Raw genomic sequence first — 23,607 nt, 5'->3', positions numbered from 1 at the left:
TAAACCAAATTATGTTTATAAGTATGACGATGGCGTCAATATGGTTGTGCTCAGTTCCTAACTAACCACTATGAAATACATTGTAAATCAAAACGTTGCGATACATGTAAGTAAACAAAATGAATTCGATCAATTACAAAACAGTATTGTCGCAGAAATAGAATTAAAGGGACGCTACTAGCTTTGAAATGCATAATAATATGCATGACCCGTGATGGGCGATGTCAAACAGGGTACATTGTTATAATTCAATTCATCGTTGAATTTACTAAATGCAGATTGTATTTCACCTGCCTGACTGCAAGAGATAATTTTAAACAATAGTCTTTCAAATTGACAGAATAGTATCTAACTATGATTTACGCCACACAGTTTAAATAAACTATATTTTAATTGTATGAATTTATCGCTCTACTTTCTAAGTCAAATGGTCTTTAACACATCTGTAAAATTTGACTGTAAATAAAAGTGAAAATGATCACATTAGTCATCGTTAATCCTAGTAAAGGTAAGGCAGGTGCACGTTCAAAATATAGCACCCACTTTTCATTCGTTATAGGTCCCATCAAGTCCCTTATAATAGGTATGAGCCTAAACCCATACCTCAGTTACGATTCCAAATTTGATGCTATTACTTAGAATTTTCGAAAGCCAAAAATATCGATTAAACATAGGAATCGAACTCTTCATTCGCCTGTTAGGACCAGTCAATGAACGGATAGTCAATTTTATCGATATTTGAATATGAGTTAATGAAAATCATAATAATATGTATTATATTTAACACACGGAATACTCAGTCAGATTACATTTTTTTCAAAACCTGCTGAACCGATCTATATGTGGACTTGTGATGTCTGCTACTACTCGTATATACAAATATTACGATGTTAGCTTGCATAATACCCCAGCAATCTGTCAAAGCAGAGTCAGTATTGTGCTTGGTTCCATTGGTGTGTAGCTACGGCATATATTACTACCATGGACAGATATGAGTAATTGGGAATGTTCGGTCCCGATGAATTGGCAAACATAGTCCGTTATGTGTTTCTAAGAGAATTTATGTCTCAAATGTTATTAATTTAAAAGGGAATGTGTGTTTGCTGTTTGAGTTTTCATTAATGAAAGGCTCCGTTGGTTGTTATGTACATTAGGTTCCTACAATCTCATTCATTCGAACACAACTACATACACGCCCTTTATTTTCTGAATTGGTAGGCAAGCGGTACTTATTAGTTAATTAAATGAAAAGACGAGGTTGAATAATATTGCGGATATTTTCTGCCAAAACTATAAATGCAACTATTAGACCAACATTTTCCATAGTAACGTTTATTTTTTTACACTATCGGAGAATTTTATAAAAAGCTGATTTTTTGATGCGTGAATTTTCGATTGAAAATTAAGATAATTTTTCGGTATTTAATCAATATCTGGTAATTTTTTTTTCAATACCTAAACATTACTGTATGTTTGGTACATAAAAAGGCAAGTATTCACCAAAATTTGGAAAAAGATAAAAATAAAAAACCAAAACCAAATATTTTGAATTTTCCTCAAAAAATTGAGGTTATGTGTGCCATTTAACTTTTTTCCATAGAACTTGTAGTTTCGCCGAAAATTGCGATAAACCGATTTTTTCTCTTAAACCGGGGGAGCCCCTCCTCACTTCCTGAACTCGGATGGAGTGGAATTTATGTTTTCTTCCATTTTTAGCGTATTCTCTTACATTTCCAATAGGTTTTATTCTACTATTTTTTTTTGTTTCAAACTTTGTTTGTTTTGTTTTGTTTGTTTACCTACTACAAAACTATAAATGTAACTTTACTTTTACACATAGTACGTTTGAAACTAATTGAAATGTCGACCCTTCTAGTTAGTAGACAAATTAAGGGCCTTGGCCATTTCAGCGACCTTTTCGTTATAATATCCCGTTGTGTGACATTCATGGCAAACGGAAGGGTCAAGCCTATTCATAAAAGGGAACCTCAAAGTGATATGTGATTTTTAATAAATACACATCACTGAACTCATGCAATTACTCGGTTCAGAAACTCAATATTCTATTATACTTATATCGCAGTGACGCATTAAAGTGTTTGATTTTCGTTCAGACTGGTATCTAAGCTATCTTGCTTTATTGAAATATCAGAGCGCAAAGCAAATTGTTGCTCGGCATATTATCACGTCTGCTATTTTCCAATTGAACTGGCTTTTGCACTGAAGTTTTGTCGTTTACGTTTATTAATAATTCCACGTGCACACTTGTGCCGAGACAACTACCAAATATTGAGCATTCGTGCGACTATTGGGAATCTTATTAATTAATATTTTTTTTATTGTTTGCTAGTACTACTAGGTGTTTTTATAGGAAAGGAGCTAGTATAGTCAGTCTACAAGGTCTTTTGTGTTAAGAGTTTTGTGAATACTCTTTGAATTTGTAGAAATAATATAAAGAAAGAAATATAATAACGAAGCCATCCACGTGACAACTGTTTCCTTAACCCGATACTTTTACTTAATTTTATTTAGCATACTTAACTAAGCATTTGAAATGAATAGGCACCTTCTCGTATTTCATTTTAATGAATTAACATAATTTTCAAAATGACACAGGATATTAACCTTTATTATAATACAATACACGAGCTTGTCGTATAATTTCATCAACGAATATTGTGCGACCATAAATGGTAAAGCCAATTATAGCGTGAAAAATATAAAATCTTTTTAAACATTTAAAATGATTTTCATGACGGGAGCGTACGGGCCGGCACTTCAAACTTAAATAAAGGCATGTCGTACCTCAATGGGTGTCAATCAATTACTGCAAGCTCCTTTTATTTTGCACAAGTTTTGAACAATAGATGTAAAGTGGGGTAAAATTATGCGAGTTTTGTTGTTATGTAAACCAAATGTCTTGCAAATATTTACGTAGCTGTTTTAACACTCAAAACTATCTATAAAAGCTACACATTAGTGTATTATTTTACAGAATTCCATACATAAACCTACACAGTTAAACCTCAAAGCTCAGTCTCACTCTTTAATATAATCTGAAACGTGTGTTCAGATCGGTGTTCTTTGACTAGAATGAGATATACAAGAATAAGTACTAAGTATCCTTTTGTGCTACAGCTTAGAATAGTACACGAACGAAAATCCCACAGTTTTCAGCGAAACAAACATGAATGATGTTTTTAAAGTCTTTTGAATAATAAAAACAATTTTAACAAAAAAAAACCGACTTCAAAAAATAAATATTCCAAAACAAATTAATATGCACTAAAAAGTAAAAGAAATAATTGCGTATTTTTCAACAACTTAATAGATCAACTAACTTTACTAACTCATCACACACATTATAATGTAAGTAGGTACAATTATTGTTACTTCTGGAGTCGGTGTCAGCCAACTAAGATGGGTTTGTTATTTACCTATTATCACAACAAAACATTACAGTTTTACACCAGTTGTAAGTAGGTACTTAACCACCACTCCGCCCGTGCCGTGCCCGTGCCGTGCTAGTTGTTGGCGTTTGCTAGGCTGACACCGACTCCAAAAATAACAATAATTGTATCTACTTACATTATAATGTGTGTGATGAGTTAGTAAAGTTAGTTGATCTATTAAGTTGTTGAAAAATACGCAATTATTTCTTTTACTTTTTAGTGCATATTAATTTGTTTTGGAATATTTATTTTTTGAAGTCGGTTTTTTTTTTCGTTAAAATTGTTTTTTATTTCTTGATTTTTAGTGAATAACTTATTTGAGTATGGGTCGACCTATTAAACGCGCTGCTCATATGAGACAGCGCCGTTTAAATGAATAATATTAATATCTATCCATATTGACGCATAATTACATTACTTTCAAATGTATATTAACCTGATACCCTAACTTATGATCTGCTGAGCCGACAGCTAACAGTTCATAAGCTACATACATTGTCTGTTGTAAAACACACAAACAGATTAGATACCCACATAGGTATACAGTCATGTAACTCAGACAGCACATCAAGCTACCCATCATTCTATACCAGATATGCTACTATCTGTCCTGAATTTTATGGTTACTGAGAAAGATAAGCTAGTATGCATCACTTCAACGTAAACGCAGAGCTCATTCTGCTCATTTTTAAGGAGTTCCTGGATTATCTTCCACATTTATGGTCAGACTTTAAAAACAATTATATGGAACCACACTGCCATCGTACTCTTTCAAACACAAAAATAATTTCTCAAATCGGACTATAACTGCCAGAGATATGCATTTGTCAAACACAAACAGATTAGGTACCTACATACACATGTAAATCAGACAGCACTTCAAGCTACCCCTCATTCTATACCAGATATGCTTCTATCTGTCCTGAATATTATGGTTACTGAGAAAGATTAGCTAATATACATCACTTAAACTCAAACGCAGAGCACATTCTGTTCATTTTTGAGGAGTTCCCTGGATTATCTTCCACATTTATGGTCAGACTTTAAAAAAAATTACATGGGACCACACGGACATCGTACTCTTTCAAATACAAAAAGAATTTCTCAAATCGGTCTATAACTGCCGGAGATATCGATTAACATACATAAAAAAAAAAAAAAAAATACGGTCGAATTGAGAACCTCCTCCTTTTTTTGAAGTCGGTTAAAAAGGATGGTCTGTAGATAACTTAAAACCATAAAATATTTATTTATTTTCAGTTGTAAGTTTTTATTTTAAATGTGGGAGAACCATGCTTCATGACGTGAAACAACGCTTACGTTGTGTGAGTTAGGTTACCGGAGGCCCAATCATCCTCCTTCTCAATCTTCCAAACCCCCGATTCCCCAATAATCCTTAAATTTCTAACCCCAAAAAGGCTGGCAACGCAAGTGCGTTGCCAGCCTTTGGCGTTACAAGTGTAACGCCTCTGGTATTTCCAGTATCCATCGGCGGTGGCGACTGCTTACCATCAAGTGATCTGTCAGGTCGTTATGATTATTCCATAAAAAAATTAAATGGTACACGAATAAATCCTTCGTTTCCACATTTTCTGTGTGTAGGTACTTTCGACCCACCTTGGATTGACAGGGTTGACGAGGTAGACGCATTTTTAACAAAATTCCGAAACTCAGCAACGTTGTGACTGACTGGCGTCCTTTATGAAAAATATGTACCTACGAGAACAAAGGAAAAAATTCTCCGTTTTTCTATAGGTAAACATTTTTGGAATTAAAATATTGCTTTTGCATTACTATAGAAAAAATAAAGCAGATGATAAGGACTTATAATCTTTTTTCTTCAAAGAACAAGACGTAATGATTAAGTAAATGTTTCATATGTTATTTTATAACATTTTAGGTTCAATCCCTACTTTTCATTTAGAAAATAACATGGATTAAATGAACGTACATTGTCACTAAACAGTATGAAGAACTAAACAATATTTTTAATTAAGTCGGGATTTCCAGTCACAACCACCAGACAAAGCAGGCTATAGAAAAGGTTCAACAAGTACACGTGGTTGGCTACAGCTCGTTAGGTACTACACCAACATACATAGGTACTATATGTTAGTACATATTCCTGTAGAGAGTAGTGTCCCAAGCTACTATTGCATTCGTGTGCAACGACCTGTTGCTCCAATGAATGGAAGTGTACTAGTACTTCATTCATAAAATGTACTTAAGGTGGCTCTAGTCATTCTTTTTCCCATACAAATTTCTGAGGGGATTCCACCACTGTTTGGCATCATACCTCAAAAATTAAACATGATATCATTTTGTCTCATCATTACCTTTGTCAGTTTTAGAATTTTGAAATAATAAACAATTAAAAAGTTATTAGCCGTCAAAGTCTTCGATTCCTTGGTAATTTTAGCGCTATTTTGGGGACAAATAAATAACAAAGCAACGGTCAAATCTTCAAAACAAAAACCGGTCCGTCAATATTCGATTACTAACAGTTTATTAATTATAGTTAATTGAAGCAGTAACTTGGGTTGGCTTTAGTTATTTGCGGCATTATTTTTTCGGTATTTTTGGTATTAAGAAATAGGAAAGAATTCCCGGAAACACTACCTTATTGGCATTTAACGAGAAAACTTGTAGTTTTTGAAAACATATAATTTAAAGTTTAAGTACAGAAAAATTATTATCAACATTTCGTCTTCATTGGTCAAATGTCAAATAAAATAATGAACTTAGTTTCTGGTTCATTCGTTATCTATTTTATCTATGGTTTGTACTTACGAGCGCGCGGTGCCGCGGCAGGGGCCGCCGAGCGCCACTTCATATCTTTTTCCTATAAAATAAGCAGTTTTATAGAACTTAACCTCAAAAAAACGCTTTCCCCCCACCTAACCCAACCACCCTCATGCCCCTCCTAATGCCGCAAATAACTAAAGCATAACCTTACATTTCCCTAAAAATACTCCTATTTAATGTTTATGAATAATATATTTTTCATAAGTTTGGTTGTGGATACTTACACTAATTGGGTGAAACAGTATGCAGATTTATAACACCGACAAGCAAGCTCGAACCGCTAACTAGACCGTTTTTTAGATTTTCTATTGACTTAAAACATATAATTCTATTTGTATGCTATTTAAATATACCATAAAATTACACTATACTACTAATATACTAAATTATAAATATATTAAGTTATAACTTACTTATTTTACTTGATATCGCATTACAAGTAACAATACGAAAATATCTTGATTTACGTGTTTTTATATTGACAAATATTGTATAGAAATACAAATTAAACACAAAATCAATCAATGAGAATTCAAATAATTTATGTCAAATAAAAACTCATAAAGATTACTATAAATGAAATACCTATGCAAGAAAGAAATATAATAACGCATAGAATTCTTCTCATTGCGAAGATACAACTGCTACAAATTAAGTTTTAAAAACAATTACGAGAAATTCCTAAGCTGGATTGTTTATGACAGCGATGAGAAAAATGGCAATGTTCGAATTTAACAAATGGTTCCGTACAATCGGTACTATATTTCAAAACGTTAAAATCGACCTACTAATGAGGGTACTGAGTACACACTTCAATGTAATAATAAGCTGTATTGCTGAAGGTATTATGAATTTATTTACAACAATCATATTTGTTTTTCAAATAAAGTTGCTTTATGGCGTATTATATTATTAATGTATGTGGTTTTACACCGACTAAATCAGTTATTTTAATTGGACATTACTGCGTAATCATGAATGGGTCATACATGACAGAAAGGTGCCAATAGTCTGGAATATCTAGGTATGTACGTATTTATGTAAGTAATATTATTTCTTTACCTATGGTTATAAGTAGGTAGTGTAATGTTATTTCTTTCTTTTCTTTTAGGTAGTTTCCGACAGAATGTTACTAACTAAATAACCTTTATTGAATGTTACGAATTATACTTTTAGTTTTGTGCCAAGATATAAAGGGCTATTCATTCCTGTTACGGAACCCAAAGAAAGAAAAGCAATTAAGTATCTTCATATTTTTTCTTTGGTGTGAAGCGGAATTGAAATAATGGAGAATACTTTAGAATACTTTAATATCATATAGGACCTATGTATATCTCTGAATGTTTTATATTAAAACTAGCGTCTGCCAGCAGATTTGACCATGTTTCTTTGGAATAAAAATTAGCCTATGTTTATTCCAAACCATAATCTACCCTTGTTCCAAATTTCATCTCGATCTTTTTAGCCGTTTTGTCGTAAATGAGTAACAAACATACAAATCCCCAAACTCACAAACTTTCACATTTATAATATTAGTAAGATGACAAACAGTTTACTCTCGTGGTATGGACAGCAAATCTGTGATTGATTAGTACGAAACTCTCCCGAGTATTATTTGTTCGTGATAATCATGATTAAGCGGTATATATTTACCAATTGATTGATGATTTTGACTCAAAATGCATAGAACGTTACGTCCTGTCGTGCGTATAAATAAATACATTGAACAATATTACATATTTTTCTAATTTTAGGACACTCGTATCATTTGGCCTATGTAATTATAAACGATGGAATAAGAATAAATGGAAATGGAATAAGGTTTTATGTAATCTGCTAGAGAAACTTGTGGATTGTGCAATTTGCTCTAGAATGCCTGATAAGATGTTAAATACCTGTGGTAAGAGTACAAATGTACGTATTGTAAATGCTAAAAGTTTCCAACACAATGAAGATATACTATATACTTATACTTGGGGATCTTAGTGCTAGAATTAGTTACGTTTCGACTATCCTGTTCCCCTCCAACTACCCGTATATACCTAACTGAAATATTGCAACATGTACAACAATTTGAAATACATATTACTAAAGCAAATACACACAATAATGTTGCACTTAACACTAATGCAACATTGGTGTTGATCTTAAAAGTGTTATTGAATCCGGGCGCGCCGTGCCGTGGCTTATTGATGTCTTCCATATTTTGTTGAAACGCTTCGGTACTTTCACGTATGTGGGTTAAAATCGCATTTATAAGGAAACATCAAACAATGTAGTGCAGTGTAAATGTCACAGAAATGATCGATTTTTGCAAGGCCGAGAAAGTGCCTTGTGAATATCGGACTTTGCTTTGCATTGTAATTGGTCTCTATGTATTATTAGATTGCAGGTTGCGGCACATCATGTATTCTTTCTAATCCGTATAGCTGCTTGTAATACGTATAACCTATATGTAGTTAGTAGCTATATTCACTTTTTGGTCGTTACTTTATTTAAGTATAAATCGATTCAGTCTCATAGGATTAAACTTCAAATCGGTGCAAATAAGTAAATACTTCTGCATATTTCGATTGGGAGTAGCCAGCTATATATCTTTGATAAGTGGTAGTTGGCCTGTTATAGTACTCTAACTGTCCTTAAAAGAAAAGTCCATAAAAAACTTCTGTCGTTAAAGGAAGAATAAGAAGAAGGGGACATAACATTTATAAATTCTTTTTTACGAAACTAATGTTAATTGTGTTTTAGTTTAGGCTTAACTTGAAGTTAGTGGAAGTTCCTACCCACGTACGATCGTAGAAGGGCGCTGTTATGTAATTGTGTTATTTACGTGTATAAAAGGGATGGTCATATATTCATATTCTAATGTAATTTTGGCTTCCTTTTTTACATTTTCGTTTGTAAAATTAAGATATAGCTGTCTATTACAAAACATAAAAAAGCCTACTTTAAATTTCAGTTCTTTTATAAATTTTAGGACCTCTTGATACGTTCGAGACTGGTGCTTTAAACTGATGCAAGGAGTTTTCATGGCGTTTAACCATGAGTGCTAATGGAGTTCATGAGAATATTCATGCTTTACGAAATGACCGCGGGCCAGATCTGCCACTTTATTCTCTTCAGTAGATCTGACCACTGAGCCTCTCTGGAAGCTCATCAAACAACCAAAGGGGTCACTGAAGCGTATTAAAGTGCCCAAAAATTGGTGGACGGTAGGGAAAAAGGGGGCATTCATAATATTCGAATAGTTAAACAACCACAGAGGTTAAAACTTTGTCGGAGTCCAATTAATTATGGTAAAGTTGATGTAGTATACAATATTTTACTTGTGTCTTGTTAAAGTAAGCAAAATAAAATCAGAAATGTGTTCAGCTATAGTAAGTATATGCAGTCTGGAAGTAGTAGGAATTCCAGGGTCGTTTCACCTCACTTTCCACTGGCTTTACCTAGACCAGTGGGAGTTGGGAGACAGGCGTGACGATTTATGTATGCACGTAGGTCTTTACCTAATAATTTACCTAAGTTATATTTTTTTTTTTACAAATCCAATCTTGCTTTATTTTTCAGACCAATAAAACCAACAATTAATTAGCAGTTTATTCAACGCGATAATTGCGGTCAGTCTGTAGCTGGCCAATTGCGCATGAACCTGATAGAAAACTCGATAAACCGCAAAGGAAATTAATTTACTAATTACACACCAAAGCTCTGCAATAATTAAACACAAACACAATAGAACAAAGAAACAACAAAGACACGTATTTTGTACAATTTTTACACAAGAAAATCAACCCTTACCGTAGTAACAAGGGGTTATGAAGTTTATAGGGGAAGATTTTACTGCGTGACTTGGTAAAAATAACAAGCAAACAATGAAGAAAGTATTAAAGAATTTTTCAAAAATTAACATTCGGTGGGCTCTGGAGGGGTTGCGAAAGTTTTAGGGCAGGATTTATTGAATGGTTCATTAGGCCATTTAAATGAGCCTGAGCATGAAGTGGATATTTTTAAATTCAAAATCAAGTTCAAAGGGTTGAAGGAAAAATATTTACATGTATAATTAAAGTACTTTCTGGATAAAATTAACCTCCAAAGGCGTTAAGTGGTTAAATAGTGAAATGGCCAATTAAGGGATTTCTTTAATAATAATTTGAGCAGTTGAGGTCCGGATACCAGAAAAGGGAATAATAATTTACAAAACGATTTTCTTGAACTTTCTTGTTCGTAAATGTGTGCAAACGAAGTGCACTGAAATATTTTGTTAAATGAATAATGCGTTTGGCTATTATAGTCATGTACAGTGGATGAATGTATTTACTTTGAAATGTGTTCTTTGCTTAGTTTTTTCTTCTTCGTTAGGAACTAGCTATTTCTATTTTGAAACCTTAAAGACATCCTCTCCTTGGTGTCCATGGTGTATCACTTGCACATTCGTTCTTAAAATTTTTCGCGATGTTTGTGTCTATCTCATATAATTTTATAGTCAAAATCAAGACGTAATTAACTTATTTACCTATGTTATACTCAACAAGGGACATTAATTATGAAAATGACATTTTTATAGGGAATATTTATTACGCATCAAAGTATAAATGTTACTAGTGGTCGCCTAGTGGTCGAAATTCGACCATATACGATTTAATTTACAATACCACTTAACATACGTTCAAGGATAATTTTTATTTAACGAATTGCTTTTAGTTTTGTAAAATTCAAATTAATATATTCCGGCGCATCATGAATAACCAAACCTCCTTCAATGAGAAACCTCTTTTCATATGAGACGTGAGAATATCATCGCAATGTCTGTCAATTTTGACGTTTTGTCAAATACGATACTATGCATGGTAGTGTGTGTAATGTTTTATTTATTGATTTAATGTACTTCATAAGCTTTATTTTTGAAAAATATTAGTTTTCTGCACTTCTCCTACACATAAACTATAAGTGTACGAAATTTTATGCTCCTACGTCCGCGCAATTTTCGTAAAATGGGGTCGAAAATGTTTGCATCACGTATTAATATATAGATTAGGTACCTACAATTTCAACATAGAAACAAGTGGGGCAAGAATACTGTTACGGATCCCATTGAAATACACTTCACGAAATGGAGTTTGGGATATGAGTTTTAATTTATATATTTTTTTTTAATGTTAAATGGGCCGACGTTTGGCCTCTATCTCTCCTGATGGTAAGTGATGATGCGGCCTACGGTGGAGCACGTCTGCCCATAAGCAACCTATTCACTCGGGCTTTGAAGACACCCAGGTTATACCCATATATATATGTTTACGTTTGAGGAACCTACACGTGTATGATATGTATTATGATTATATTTCGATATTTCGGGATTCTCAATATGTTTATAAATATCGTGGAGAAACATTCTTATAAGGAGATTCGTACGAATTCAAAGTTTACATGAAAGAAAATGATGGATTCTTCCTTATTTTATTATTATTCTATAGTACCTATATATTTACATGTATGTACAAGCTGAATATCAAGTTTCACTTAGAGTAGGTAATCACCCTTTACTGTTATTTACATAATCATCATCATCATTGTCGTCATCATATCAACCATAAGACGTCCACTGCTGAACATATCCTCCAATATATTAGCAAATAATCCGAATGCACTGCCTACTCATTACACGATGCTTCGAGCTCCGACCCCAGACTATCTATAAGTAATTACTGATTAAGTTACTAACTTAGTCTGAACCGGTTCGACACACAAAAGGCCCAAGAGTTTGTCTCTTTAAAATAACTACTTCCAACATTTGCAGTTTGTAATTAAACTTGACTTCGGAACTTGGAACCAAACAATAAGTAAACAACAGAGAGTAGTTTAGTACAAAATCTTCGTACGTAGGATCGGTGGTGTGCTAAAAAGGCTTAAAGTTTCCTCTCAATGGCGGGGTTTACATACTTTGGCGGTCTCCCTCTTACCATCGCGCCAGCCGCGCTTACCTACCCTTAAGAGCCCTTGAACTAGTTCCACCCGTTCTGCTCCACTGAGCACCTTAACGTTACACGCTCGTCTTGGTGTAAAGTAAATGCTGACGAATTGCTCTAACCAACTACACACTTGGATTATACCAGTATAAATTATCCTTGACGTCGACATGGCAATTACAACTTTCTTTTACGAAATTTTATTTATATTTTCTTTATATAAGTTTTTAAACTGACATGGTCACTAACACTATTATTAGAACTTATGACGGGATATTTACCATGTTTATTCACTTCGATGAGTTTCGATGAGTTGTTAATCCGTGATCATGGCGCTTGCAACAGTGCCGAAATATCGGAAACTCATCGAAGTGAATAAACATGGTAAAAATCCCGTCATAAGTTCTAATAATTATATTTTCTTTGTTTTAAAATAACGTAACGCGGTATTCCTTCCTTCTCAAACTAATCCTAACTTCCCATACGTATGATTGTAGTACGCGCATAGACAGTTGGTGTATGTATGTAATTAGATTTTCTATTTAGTTTTTATCAGTTTCAAGAAATTCGTAGCTGCAGACGCCGATACCGAATTTGTTTATCATACAAGATATTATGTAAGTAAAAAGTAACTATCTACCTACGGTAGTGCAAATCGAAACCGTGTGTAGAATAAGATATGAAAGAAACAGAACAGTAAATGTGGTTTGTCTTTATATCTCTTTTAATAAAGAGATAACTTATTTACATTTTCGCAAACGTGCCGTTGAAGCCAAAATACTCTCGCATCACATTATGGCGGTAGGAATAGGCTTAGCGGTACGATACGAAGGTTAATAATTAATATGTATATCGAAAAAAAAATATAATTCTAATCACTTATGTAATGTTGTTACACTAGAATTACCATCATAAATCTGCTTATAAGTAAATAATTTCAAGCAGATTTCAAGAACAATTTGTTTAATAGTCATCTGATAGTTTAATTAAAAAATATTGCAAGCACTTTTTTCTTTTTTTGTAAAACCGTTTTTATTTAGCTTGGAATTCGTTTCGGGTCAAACCTAGTAATCGAAATACTCGTATTTTTTTTTATAGTTACAGTCAAACACTTCTATTCGTTGGATGCAGGATTTCATTTTAATCAAGAGAAAACCAATATTGCATGTAGTGATGTGATGGCCCGTACCTACGGCCAACAACCGAACAAGCGTAACATTTTTTAAAGCCCATAGATTGTAAGTGCTCTTGTAGCTTGGTTAAAATATTTCACATATGTGACTAAATGTTGGGAACTCCCAAACATACCGTCTCAGCGTTAGACGAAGATTACATACTTGTATTTAATATAAAAAAATACATCACCACACAAAAATATCAACAAGGCAGTATAATGTAAACTCTTTTGAAGTTCCGAATTGCAAACCTGTGTGTATGTGTATGGTTTTGACATCTCCTATCGGTTCTATGATCGAAAATATATTTACATGAAAATTGTGAAAGCTCTCACAGCGTTTACTTTGTTGCGTAAAACATCTAATATCAAAGCCACGAGATATATTGCAAAGCATCGTAGATTCATCGTAATACAATAGGCTTTCTTTGACAGACGGCTTGATAGGCAGTTGAATAGGCGCGACAGACTCGAGCACTAAAGTTTTTTACACCAGAGCAGAACAAAACAAGAATGAAATGTATTTATGCAGCTTTATCGTAGTTGCTTTTGACTTATAATAATTGTCCCGTTATTCTGGTAGCTGACGAAGTACTAGATATACCATACGAATAAACACATTTGCTCACATTCAAGGATGTACCCTCAGTACAAGTGCGCTTAAAGTAATCGAAATGAGAGCGCGTTCGGTGCTCTGATTGGTTGGTTGATTTAATCAAAACGCCGAACGCGCTTTCGTTTCGTTTACTTTAAATATAAAAGACACTCTTACTAAAGATACGGATTTGCCTACTATAGGTTAGGGCAGGGAAATATGTATGAATGTCGGCCATATAGCCTACAACTCTACAGTGCAAGGCATGGTTTCCATTTCAGTATTTGTTTTACATAGATCCGTTTTCATTTCCCGAATCCCAAACCGTTTTTCCTATATAAATAATACATATCAATTTGTAAACAAACATTGGCCCACACTCGATATAGGCGTGTAACAACACAATAGTTTACAGACGGAAATCACTAAACCACTTGTCAATACAAACATTGCCTATTTCCGTTAGGAAATCGAACCCGCAGTACTCTAATTAAGGAGTATTTATGCAATTACTAGCGTAGGAGACAGAGCTAGTAAGTGCAATTAGCAGAACACATAACATAAATGACATCAGGACTATTTACCAACGAAGGGTGGGCAACAGTGTCCTTAGCTGCGCCAGCTATTATGCCATTGGTATCATGTAATAGAGGGCGCGGTTACTGTCAATTTCATAAAAAAATATGACACTTTAGTGAAACTGACAGGACTGACAGGATTATCGTTTTGTAAAATGTATCATTACCGTACCGTACCGTACCAATGTGAATTTCAGATTTACGGATTAAAATGTAGAACTTCCCTTTAAATATTTTATTATTAATCAAAAATATGGTAGTGGTTGCAATAGATTGTAAACAACGAAGGAATAATATTGAAATGTTTCATATTTAACTTTTATGCAGAATTAATTTAATTTATAGATTTTTATCAAACACGCCGAAATTAATATGTACCTATTATGTGCAAATGTGTTACAAAAACATCTTTAGACCTGGTTCTTTGTAGACGTGAAATAAATGTTAATAATGATTTATCTTCCGAAGCAGTATTGGGACATGGTTTATGTTGCGGCCCACAATCACGGCGACACCGCTCAATACATTCAAGCCATCATAAATGGGCGGGCACCCAATCCATCAATTACACAATGCGACAACCCATTTCCTTCCAACCGACTATAACTTCAATGATTTTCGAATTCATATCATCGCGACTAATTTTCTCGAAGATGTAGGTAGCAATGTACATAAGATGTTACATGGTAATATCGAAATTCTTTATTATGTAGCTAAAATACTAACATGTTGTCATTTCATTAAAAAAAATAAAGTAGGTATTTCAACCTAATGAACTAATATTTCACGTTCGACATATTATTTAGTTTTCCTGCCTAATGTAAATGTTAGCTATATTATTGCCGTCTTGTTAGGCACAAGGCTTAAGGGTACAAATACACATTTATGAACACACTCTTTTCCGTGTTTACCCCTGTAATTACCTTAACTGGTATTATCATATTCAGTCAAACGAGTAAGGGCAATATTGCGGTACGATAAACTGTAAAATTAGTGGGATTCAGCTAGGGAAACCCCCTGACCTCATTTAAGACAGGCGTGTACCCAAGAGGAGTCGGCTGATATAAAGAACCGAAAAATGGGGGACTAAAGGTATAGCCATCACTCGACGACGCTCCCTTAATACCTCAACGACAAAGGTTCCAGATTAGTTGGCACTGCTTCCATCTTGTTTAAGGTTTAATAATGACTTGGTTACCAGAAATAGCGAAATGTGCTGTATAAGAGTGTAGCGAAAATATTACTTATAGCTATTCTTGAGCGCTATAGATATAATAATGTATGGTTGTAATAATATAAAAACAATTATAATGTTTTGTTTAACACGTCTTTCTACGTGAATAGTTTGATATATACAAGTTTTTTTGTAATGTCACAGAAACTTATTGTTCGGAAAACAAGATAACAATCTGACACATTAATAATTAGCAATGATTGACATCATAGAAGACGAAAAAAGCGCGCTTTATACACATTCAGGGTACTGTGTATGAAACACTCACTTTTCATCTTCATGTTTCATTATTCAAAAGAGATAAAAGAAAGTATGTTTTCTATAGGTATCTAGTCTCAGTTTTTATGAAGAGATCTAGAGTTTTTTAAATGAGTAATATTGTAAATTACTGTCTCTTGTAAGTGACTGGAATTAAGAAATAACACCAGTAGTCATTATGGTAATGGATAGTAACTCATTCCTATTGTGTCCACAATTCCCGACCACTCTAAAAATATTGACTCCCTTCGTTCCCTTTAGCGTAATTTTAAATTTAAAAAGGGAAATTGTTACAGCGCCGCTTTTGGTCATTTGGTTTAATTAGTCATTTTACTTTAGTAATTAATTTCATTTAAGTGTTTATGAATGTGCGCCGGTTGACAATAAATTTATTTGAAGTTAAATTATTTGACGACATTATGACCGGAGGTCTGACAACTCGCGTGTAAACGGTCCAGACAATTGAACGTATTAAACGTGTTCTGTTCTAGATAAAATGTTCCTTCAGTTCCTAGACTCGGGAAGCATCTGGCTCAGTAATGAGCGTATTACTTTACTGAGTGCAATGTAAATAAGTAATGCGACAGCTGCTGAAATGCTCAATATGTAACAACGCGTGTTTTGCAATTATTTGAAAAACTATGAGGTACAATATAAGTAAGCATGTATTTCGTTTTATCGTAATTCCCATAGTAAATATAAATACAGATTTCCATCGCAACATAATCTGTTTGCCAATCTATCTGTTTCATAATACTTTAATCAAAGCGACTTAGTTGTTAGCTTATTGAAGTATCTCAGGAGGTATTCTGTAATAAATCATAATTCACGCTTCATTTCAATGCTTACGCAGCTGAAATGGGACTTTGTTGGAAATGACCTCACCTGGCAGAGATATTAATATTCTTCACGCTTAAAATATAGAACAAACGGAGTTGCCGACGCGACGTCTTCAATGAGAAATAGCGTTTTTTATTTGTGAAAACGTGTTTGAGTCTAAGCGGCAGTAGAATATTTCGTTTGTAAATTGTTTTGGGGTATTAAATCTCGAGTCAGTAGGAAGACTATCCAAAAATCACAATCGAGACTCGCTTTTGTACAGGTAGGGTTCATATTTTTGTCAGAGGCATAAAGTTATAAATATAGGGAAGCTTCACACAAGTACATGATATTGATTCAACACCTCAGACCGTATACGTTGCACGCATTACACAAGGGGCTCGGGAAAATGGGTGTCAACGAATACGAATTCGTTAACATAGGAAATAGCCCAACATAATATACATATACCTATGTATGTAGGTTGGTTCGTTCTATGTCGGTGTCTTTCAGTGGACATTTATTAATCTTCATATTGTCACACAAAAACAAAGTTAAGAAATTGTAGTCACAAAAAATCTGTGACTATAATAATTTCTTAAACAGCTGATTGAGTGAACACGAATAAGAAATAAAGATACGTGAATGAAAAAGGGCGCAGATTTTCACGAAATTGGCGATAAACCGGTTGGTCACATCAATAAATGCGTCAATTTAGTTTCCATTGTCCTGTTCCGCTCCCCCGCAAGGCGATGCTCACGAACAAATTGTCGGTATCGCTGAAGTAGCACACAGCCGCGCCGCGTCGCGCGCCGGCCGCACAACCAACTTCAGAGGACATTTATACCAGGAGGCGCTAACGCTGTTACAATTCTCATTCAATTACATCCTCCGTATAGTTCTGTATAATTTTAGAGTCGAAGTGGTTATAAGTTTGAATTGAACATCTTAGTTACCGCCGTGATACAATAGTTACGCTAATTTGAATAACAAAACACATTTCTAAGTATCATCGTACTATTCGATAAACTTGGAAACAATAATGAAAAGTTAAAAATATCACAAAATAGAGTTAGATAGAGGTATTGTTAGAAAATTGATGAAATCTATCGTTAATTAAGTGGCCGAGCTCGTGTAGTGTGTAATATATGGGAGTAGCGTGTCAATAACTTTGAACAACGTTACGGCAATAATTACCTTAGAGCAGGTGTGAGAGGTGTTACAGAGGTTAATGTACCGTGTATTTTGCACGTATTGTTATCAAGAATGTCGAAACGAAAAGGCAAGATACGAATTAATAAATAGGACTAAACATTTTTAGAATAGGTTCCTTATTATTCAATGACTGATATTATTAGTACATTAAATAATCTAATACATACGTAACAAACAAAACTCCTTGATTTCATCAAGGAGTTTTGTTTAACATATTATGTTATGTGTTATGTTAAACAAGTACTCATACACCTCGATCGAGTTCTGCTAATTACTTGCCAACATCCAAACAAAAACGTATTCAAAATAGCATTTTTATTTTGTATTGCAAATTTGCAAACGCAATGTTTTGACAGATCCATCAAAATATGTAGGCAGACAAGTGCTCCAGATAGTGCGAGTTTCAAATACTAAACTTCACTAAAGTACATCTGATAAATAACTTTTCTAATTTACTCGATATCTTATATAATATAATTAGACAGGAAATAGATATGGAAGCAATAGTGCTTCCATATCTATTTCTGCGATAGCGCAGTTCCCTTCATACTGACGATGTCACAAAATTTTATGCGCAATATAACTTGTGGACGCCATATTGTTTATTAATAGTAAAACAATAATTAAACCTGTAATAGCTGAACTACAAAACTCGAAATACCGTATTAAGAGTTGTGACCACGTTATCTTTGGGATGAAAACTATGGAATATTGGAACATACTTCTCAAGGAAGTTAGATGTCTGAGATAAGAGCTTCTGATTTCAAACTAGGCCAATGTGTGTTGACTTGTTTTAGCTATGATACTAATCCTTCAAAGTTATAAAGTTAAACTTGAGACTGCGAGCTCGCAGCTAACTATTGTTTGATAACAAAAAAATCTAAGAGACATTGCGAAGAATTTTCGAAAAAACTACCAATGTTTTGTTAGTTTTATTGTATCTATATGCAACGTCATGCCTTTTATACCCGAAGTTGTAGGCAGAGGTGCACATTACGGCAACATTATTTTCTATTATATTACATTTATTTACATTACATTCTATTGTACCTACTATAATAGAACATCATCTAAAGTCAAGCAGGAAGGGCCAAGAAGGAAGAACGTGAATTATTTGTAGAGACACAATACTTAGCAATCTTCAAGTGACGCGCTGAAAGCATGTTTAACAGCTTGCTGGTGGAAGTTCCAGTCGGATTGTTTGTTGTTTATAGCGAGATTCAAAGATAAATATTAGTTTAGTGGTTGTTTTCAAGGTTCAAGTTGAGTTTCCGTTTTGTAAGTTCAATGTATTGTTTTGAACTAAGTTTTAATAGGAAACCAGCCGACTTAAATTTATTTTAAAACGTTTTTCACTCATTAATATGGTTTCTGAACAAATTATTTTTATCTTTGTAAATAGAGATACTAAGAGAGTATTTTGTTTAAATTAAGTATGTTTATTTGAACAAAAAAGCAGACAAGATCGGCTATCTAAAACCTAGTTTTCTGTTTGTAAACAACTAAGTCGTTTCACTGAGTAAGAAATAGTAAACTTCGTAGAAAAAATAAATTTAAATTGGGGCCCTATATAGTATCTTCTGTGTCTATGTGTCGTCACATTTTTTGTCATTATTCCGAAACTTGGGTAAAAAGGTCCGGGGTTAGTAAGGATAAAGTAATTAGAGTACATCGTGGTACCTACATTACGAGCCGGGCTTTGGGACGTAATGTTCCTATTTAGTTACCGGTTTTTATTGCCTTTTAAAGCCAAAAAGAAGCGAGAGTAGTAAGTTTGTTTTGGTGAGATGTAGGTGCTGTTATTTGGTTAATTGTGATTAGTCGTACGTCTTTTTACTACGCGACCAAAGTACCTGATGATTTTTTTTTTACTTACATACATATATGCAGGTGTAATAACTATATGTTACAGAGAGTAAGCATGATCTAACTTAAAGATTGAAATCGACACAGCTCTATAAATTACTTTCATAAAAATCGATCGAATCTAATCTTAAACTACATTCAAAAGTATTTTCATCTAATCAAATGTGCTGCTATTCTCTACACATGTACCGTAACAATTCAGATTTACACATAGCAATGTGAAGCAAAAATATTTTGTATATCTGTGGAACACTGAGGAAGTATTCAAAGAATTTACATATTTAACATTTGTTTCATGGCTGAGCAGATACAAGAAACAAGAAACAGAGACACAAAGTATTTTCGACATCATTTGTGTTCGCCAAATGGGGAAACATTGAATTTTCAAAAGGCTAAAGGAAATAGGGCAGGCTCCTATTTTATACAAACAATTGATTTTTAACCGAACAATAGACGTTTTTGGACGGTTTAAAATGTGTTATCTAGCTTCAACATGTAGGTCGTCGATTCTGCTGCATATACAATCAAAAACGGACTTTTGATTTGCATACAAATGAAGGTTTCAGGGCGGCCTGCCACCTCGTAAAAGGGGCCTTTATTATACCTATGACCTTGATGTTGCGTACCCCGTACGGTGCAGCCATTTCGGGCAAACATTCATAGAAATGTTAAGCTATTATGTAGCAAAACCTATATTATATTGTACATACACAATATATATGTATAACAGAAGGGGAATTGTACGAGAAATATAAAATGCTCTTGAATCTGAAAAAAATTGTGTTGAAATTCGTCAATAAGAAAAAAATGTAACGGAAAACAGAAAATATAGCAAGTAAGAGTCTAAAATTAAATATTTATTTAAGATCTTTTAAAGATCTTGTGACAATGGCACTGTGTATTCATAAATTAATATCACCAGCAAGTAGCAGAGGGCAACGAGCACTCTGCAGTACTTGAAAGTACTTACTAAGTCAATTGACATATTAGGCTTGAATCGGATCAGTAATTGGTTTCGATTGAAGATCTCTACAATTGAATGACCTAAATTGACCATGAACTGTATTAAACTATATCAAACATGGTAAAGTATTAAACTGAACGTGAAATTATTTATTTGAAGTCTAACTTCAAGTTAGTAAATATAGGTACATGTCTACTCGAGTACAAATCAACAAGCGGCGGCAACAAGTCTTGGCAAAGGGATCTAGGTTTTATGGCTCAACGTACAAAACAAACTTGGATTGCCGACAGTTTGCGAAGTGTTCCAAACGACATCGGCGTAATGTGCCACGTTGGGCATGAAGAAAAGGGGCCCCGACGTAAATATTGCTGATTGATACTAAATTGAGTATTATCATGCTCAGACAACCGTAAACACGCTCACTTATTTCCAATGATGTGGGTCTCCAAAATATACAAGTATTTTTGGATCATCATCGTCTCGTGTTCAATGTTCAATATATTGCTAAAGGTTTATGTATAGGTCGAGAACTTGGGTAGTCTAAATTTACCGAGGTTGTCCTGTGTTTATTTTGAATTAACTTTTTACAGTCGAATGTTGCTGTGGATAAAATATTGGCGAATTATATTAATCTTGTTGACAAAATTCCTCGGGTCCGAGGCAAAAAGTGGCCTGGATTACTTTGTAAACAAATTACCAGTGAAATAAGTGTAAAAGTAGCCCATATTTCACCTCTGTATCTCGTAAATCACGTAACTATTGGTGGTTACAGAGGGCTGAAAGTAGTCCCTGTAAAATATTGATATCCCAACTTAGTTCGCAAAGGAAGAACAAAAGGAAAATATGCCGCGCTTAATATGAACTATCTTTTTTTCTTTTTTTACATTTTCGGTTTTGTTTCGTATCTTTGCTATGTGATGTTGGGAATGCTTTGAACATTTTGACGTTTCAATAGTGTAAAGTTTTCATGATCGAATTTGGTTAACAAACATCAATCTACAAGATAATTACAAATCATTCAGTTGCTTCTTAATATTAGCTTCATTTTGTTTTTATTATTGACACACAAGTCTTATGTTTTGACATACCTATATTCTTATTGTATTCAAAATTACCTATTTTGTGATTTACTCGATGCCAACTGTGTTTCAATGGTTCCTTTTTTGAAAACAATGAAGTCTGCCACTTCGTCTAAAAACCAATTTCGTTTGATGGATCTCTTAGCTTCGACAGTAACCCTTTATCATTTTAATGCTCGTTTTAATTAACATTCTGTTTGTTATATTTCATTCTAATTAAACAAACAATTGTAGGCAGGCGTATTATATAAAATATTAAATTGTGTACCTTAAATGGTTTTATTAGAATGATACACGAAATACTCACTGATTTGATTTTTTTAATGTCGCAATACAACACATCTGTAAGGGTACAGATGTGTTGTCCATGTGTAAGTAAATCTGTAAGGGTCGTTATTACTAAACTGATTAATCTAAAACTTACGTTCAGCACTATGATGAAGAAGTCCAGCGTGAACAGGAATGATGTAATGGGGTTGAAATTCAACTGTAACAAAAAACACAAATCCATTATACTACCTTTATAATAGTGACATTAGTTAATTATAAAAAATGGAAACATGGACATTTCAATAAAGTGTTCCGTTAGTAAAAAAAAAAAAAATTATGCTATTACGTAGCAGTCTACGAAATTCGTAGCAGTTCTACTAAATTCGTAGCCCGTGGCAGTTTTAGGTCCGTAGTAAAATTGGTGTGACAGCAGTGTCGATAGATATACATACTAATGTGATTATATTATTTTATTGCTTTAAATAAGGTTTAGTGAAAAAAAAACTTTTTTATACGAACTTAATCTAGTTCACCTATACATTTAAAAAAATATTTATTATAAACAGTTTCAGTGGAAATGGTATAAGTATAGATAGAATCTATTGGAATACAAAAAATAAATGAAAATAATAAAACAAATTCGTAGGCAGTCTACGATTTATTTGTGCCAAAAACGATTTCAGTGTAGAAAGAAAATTTGTTGGCGCGGCGTATCTTATCTGAGATCGGGGTCTCTCGGACCTGAGCCCCGGCACTGCGCTGCGTATTACGATCCATAATAGATACTGTGCCGATTGGCCTGAGACCTTTGCTAATTAATATATTATTGGTCTATGTTTATAGCACAAACTCGTAACTTTCACCTTTTATAACTGTAGAACAGATGTGTAAACAGATTTTCAAGTTTCTTTGAAATATGACATACCGTGTAGTCGTGGAGAAGTGCAGTGAGTTTGTCAATTAGCCTATGTAGTTGTCTTAAAAAAACAGTGGCATCGTACAGTACTTCAAATCAACCAGTATTTATTTACACTAGCTTGTTAGACTGTTCCAAACGGCTTCAAGATGTGAACACCCGATACGACATTTGATCGGACCTGTAAATCGAAGTTTGGGGAGTGTGACATTCAAGCCGGGTTCCACGATAATCCTTGCTCCTCGATAAACTTGGCTAATTTGCACTTGGCTCTCTGAATTCACACAAATTTATAAATGGTACGATTAGACCGCCTATTTCTAATCGCCAAACAATAGTTTTAATTAAACTTTTGCGTTGAATATTTTAATCGACCGATCTCGAATTTTATGATTTATTAAAAATAATGGATTCCAATT

General features: G+C 33.7%; 1 protein-coding gene across 11 annotated transcripts in view; it reads right to left on the bottom strand.

The window, feature by feature from the left end:
• LOC118264268 (uncharacterized) overlaps positions 1-23,607 on the bottom strand; it is a 151,601-nt gene that overhangs the window by 51,624 nt on the left and 76,370 nt on the right. For all 11 annotated transcript variants that reach the window (XM_035576740.2, XM_035576754.2, XM_050704154.1 and 8 more), the window contains exon 6: positions 22,427-22,489. In XM_035576740.2, the coding sequence (XP_035432633.2) occupies positions 22,427-22,489 (63 nt within the window). The remainder of the gene's footprint in view (positions 1-22,426; positions 22,490-23,607) is intronic.

Source organism: Spodoptera frugiperda, chromosome 25 (genome assembly GCF_023101765.2).
Source record: "Spodoptera frugiperda isolate SF20-4 chromosome 25, AGI-APGP_CSIRO_Sfru_2.0, whole genome shotgun sequence".
NCBI lineage: Eukaryota > Metazoa > Arthropoda > Insecta > Lepidoptera > Noctuidae > Spodoptera > Spodoptera frugiperda.
This window is presented reverse-complemented; position numbering and strand designations above follow the sequence as displayed.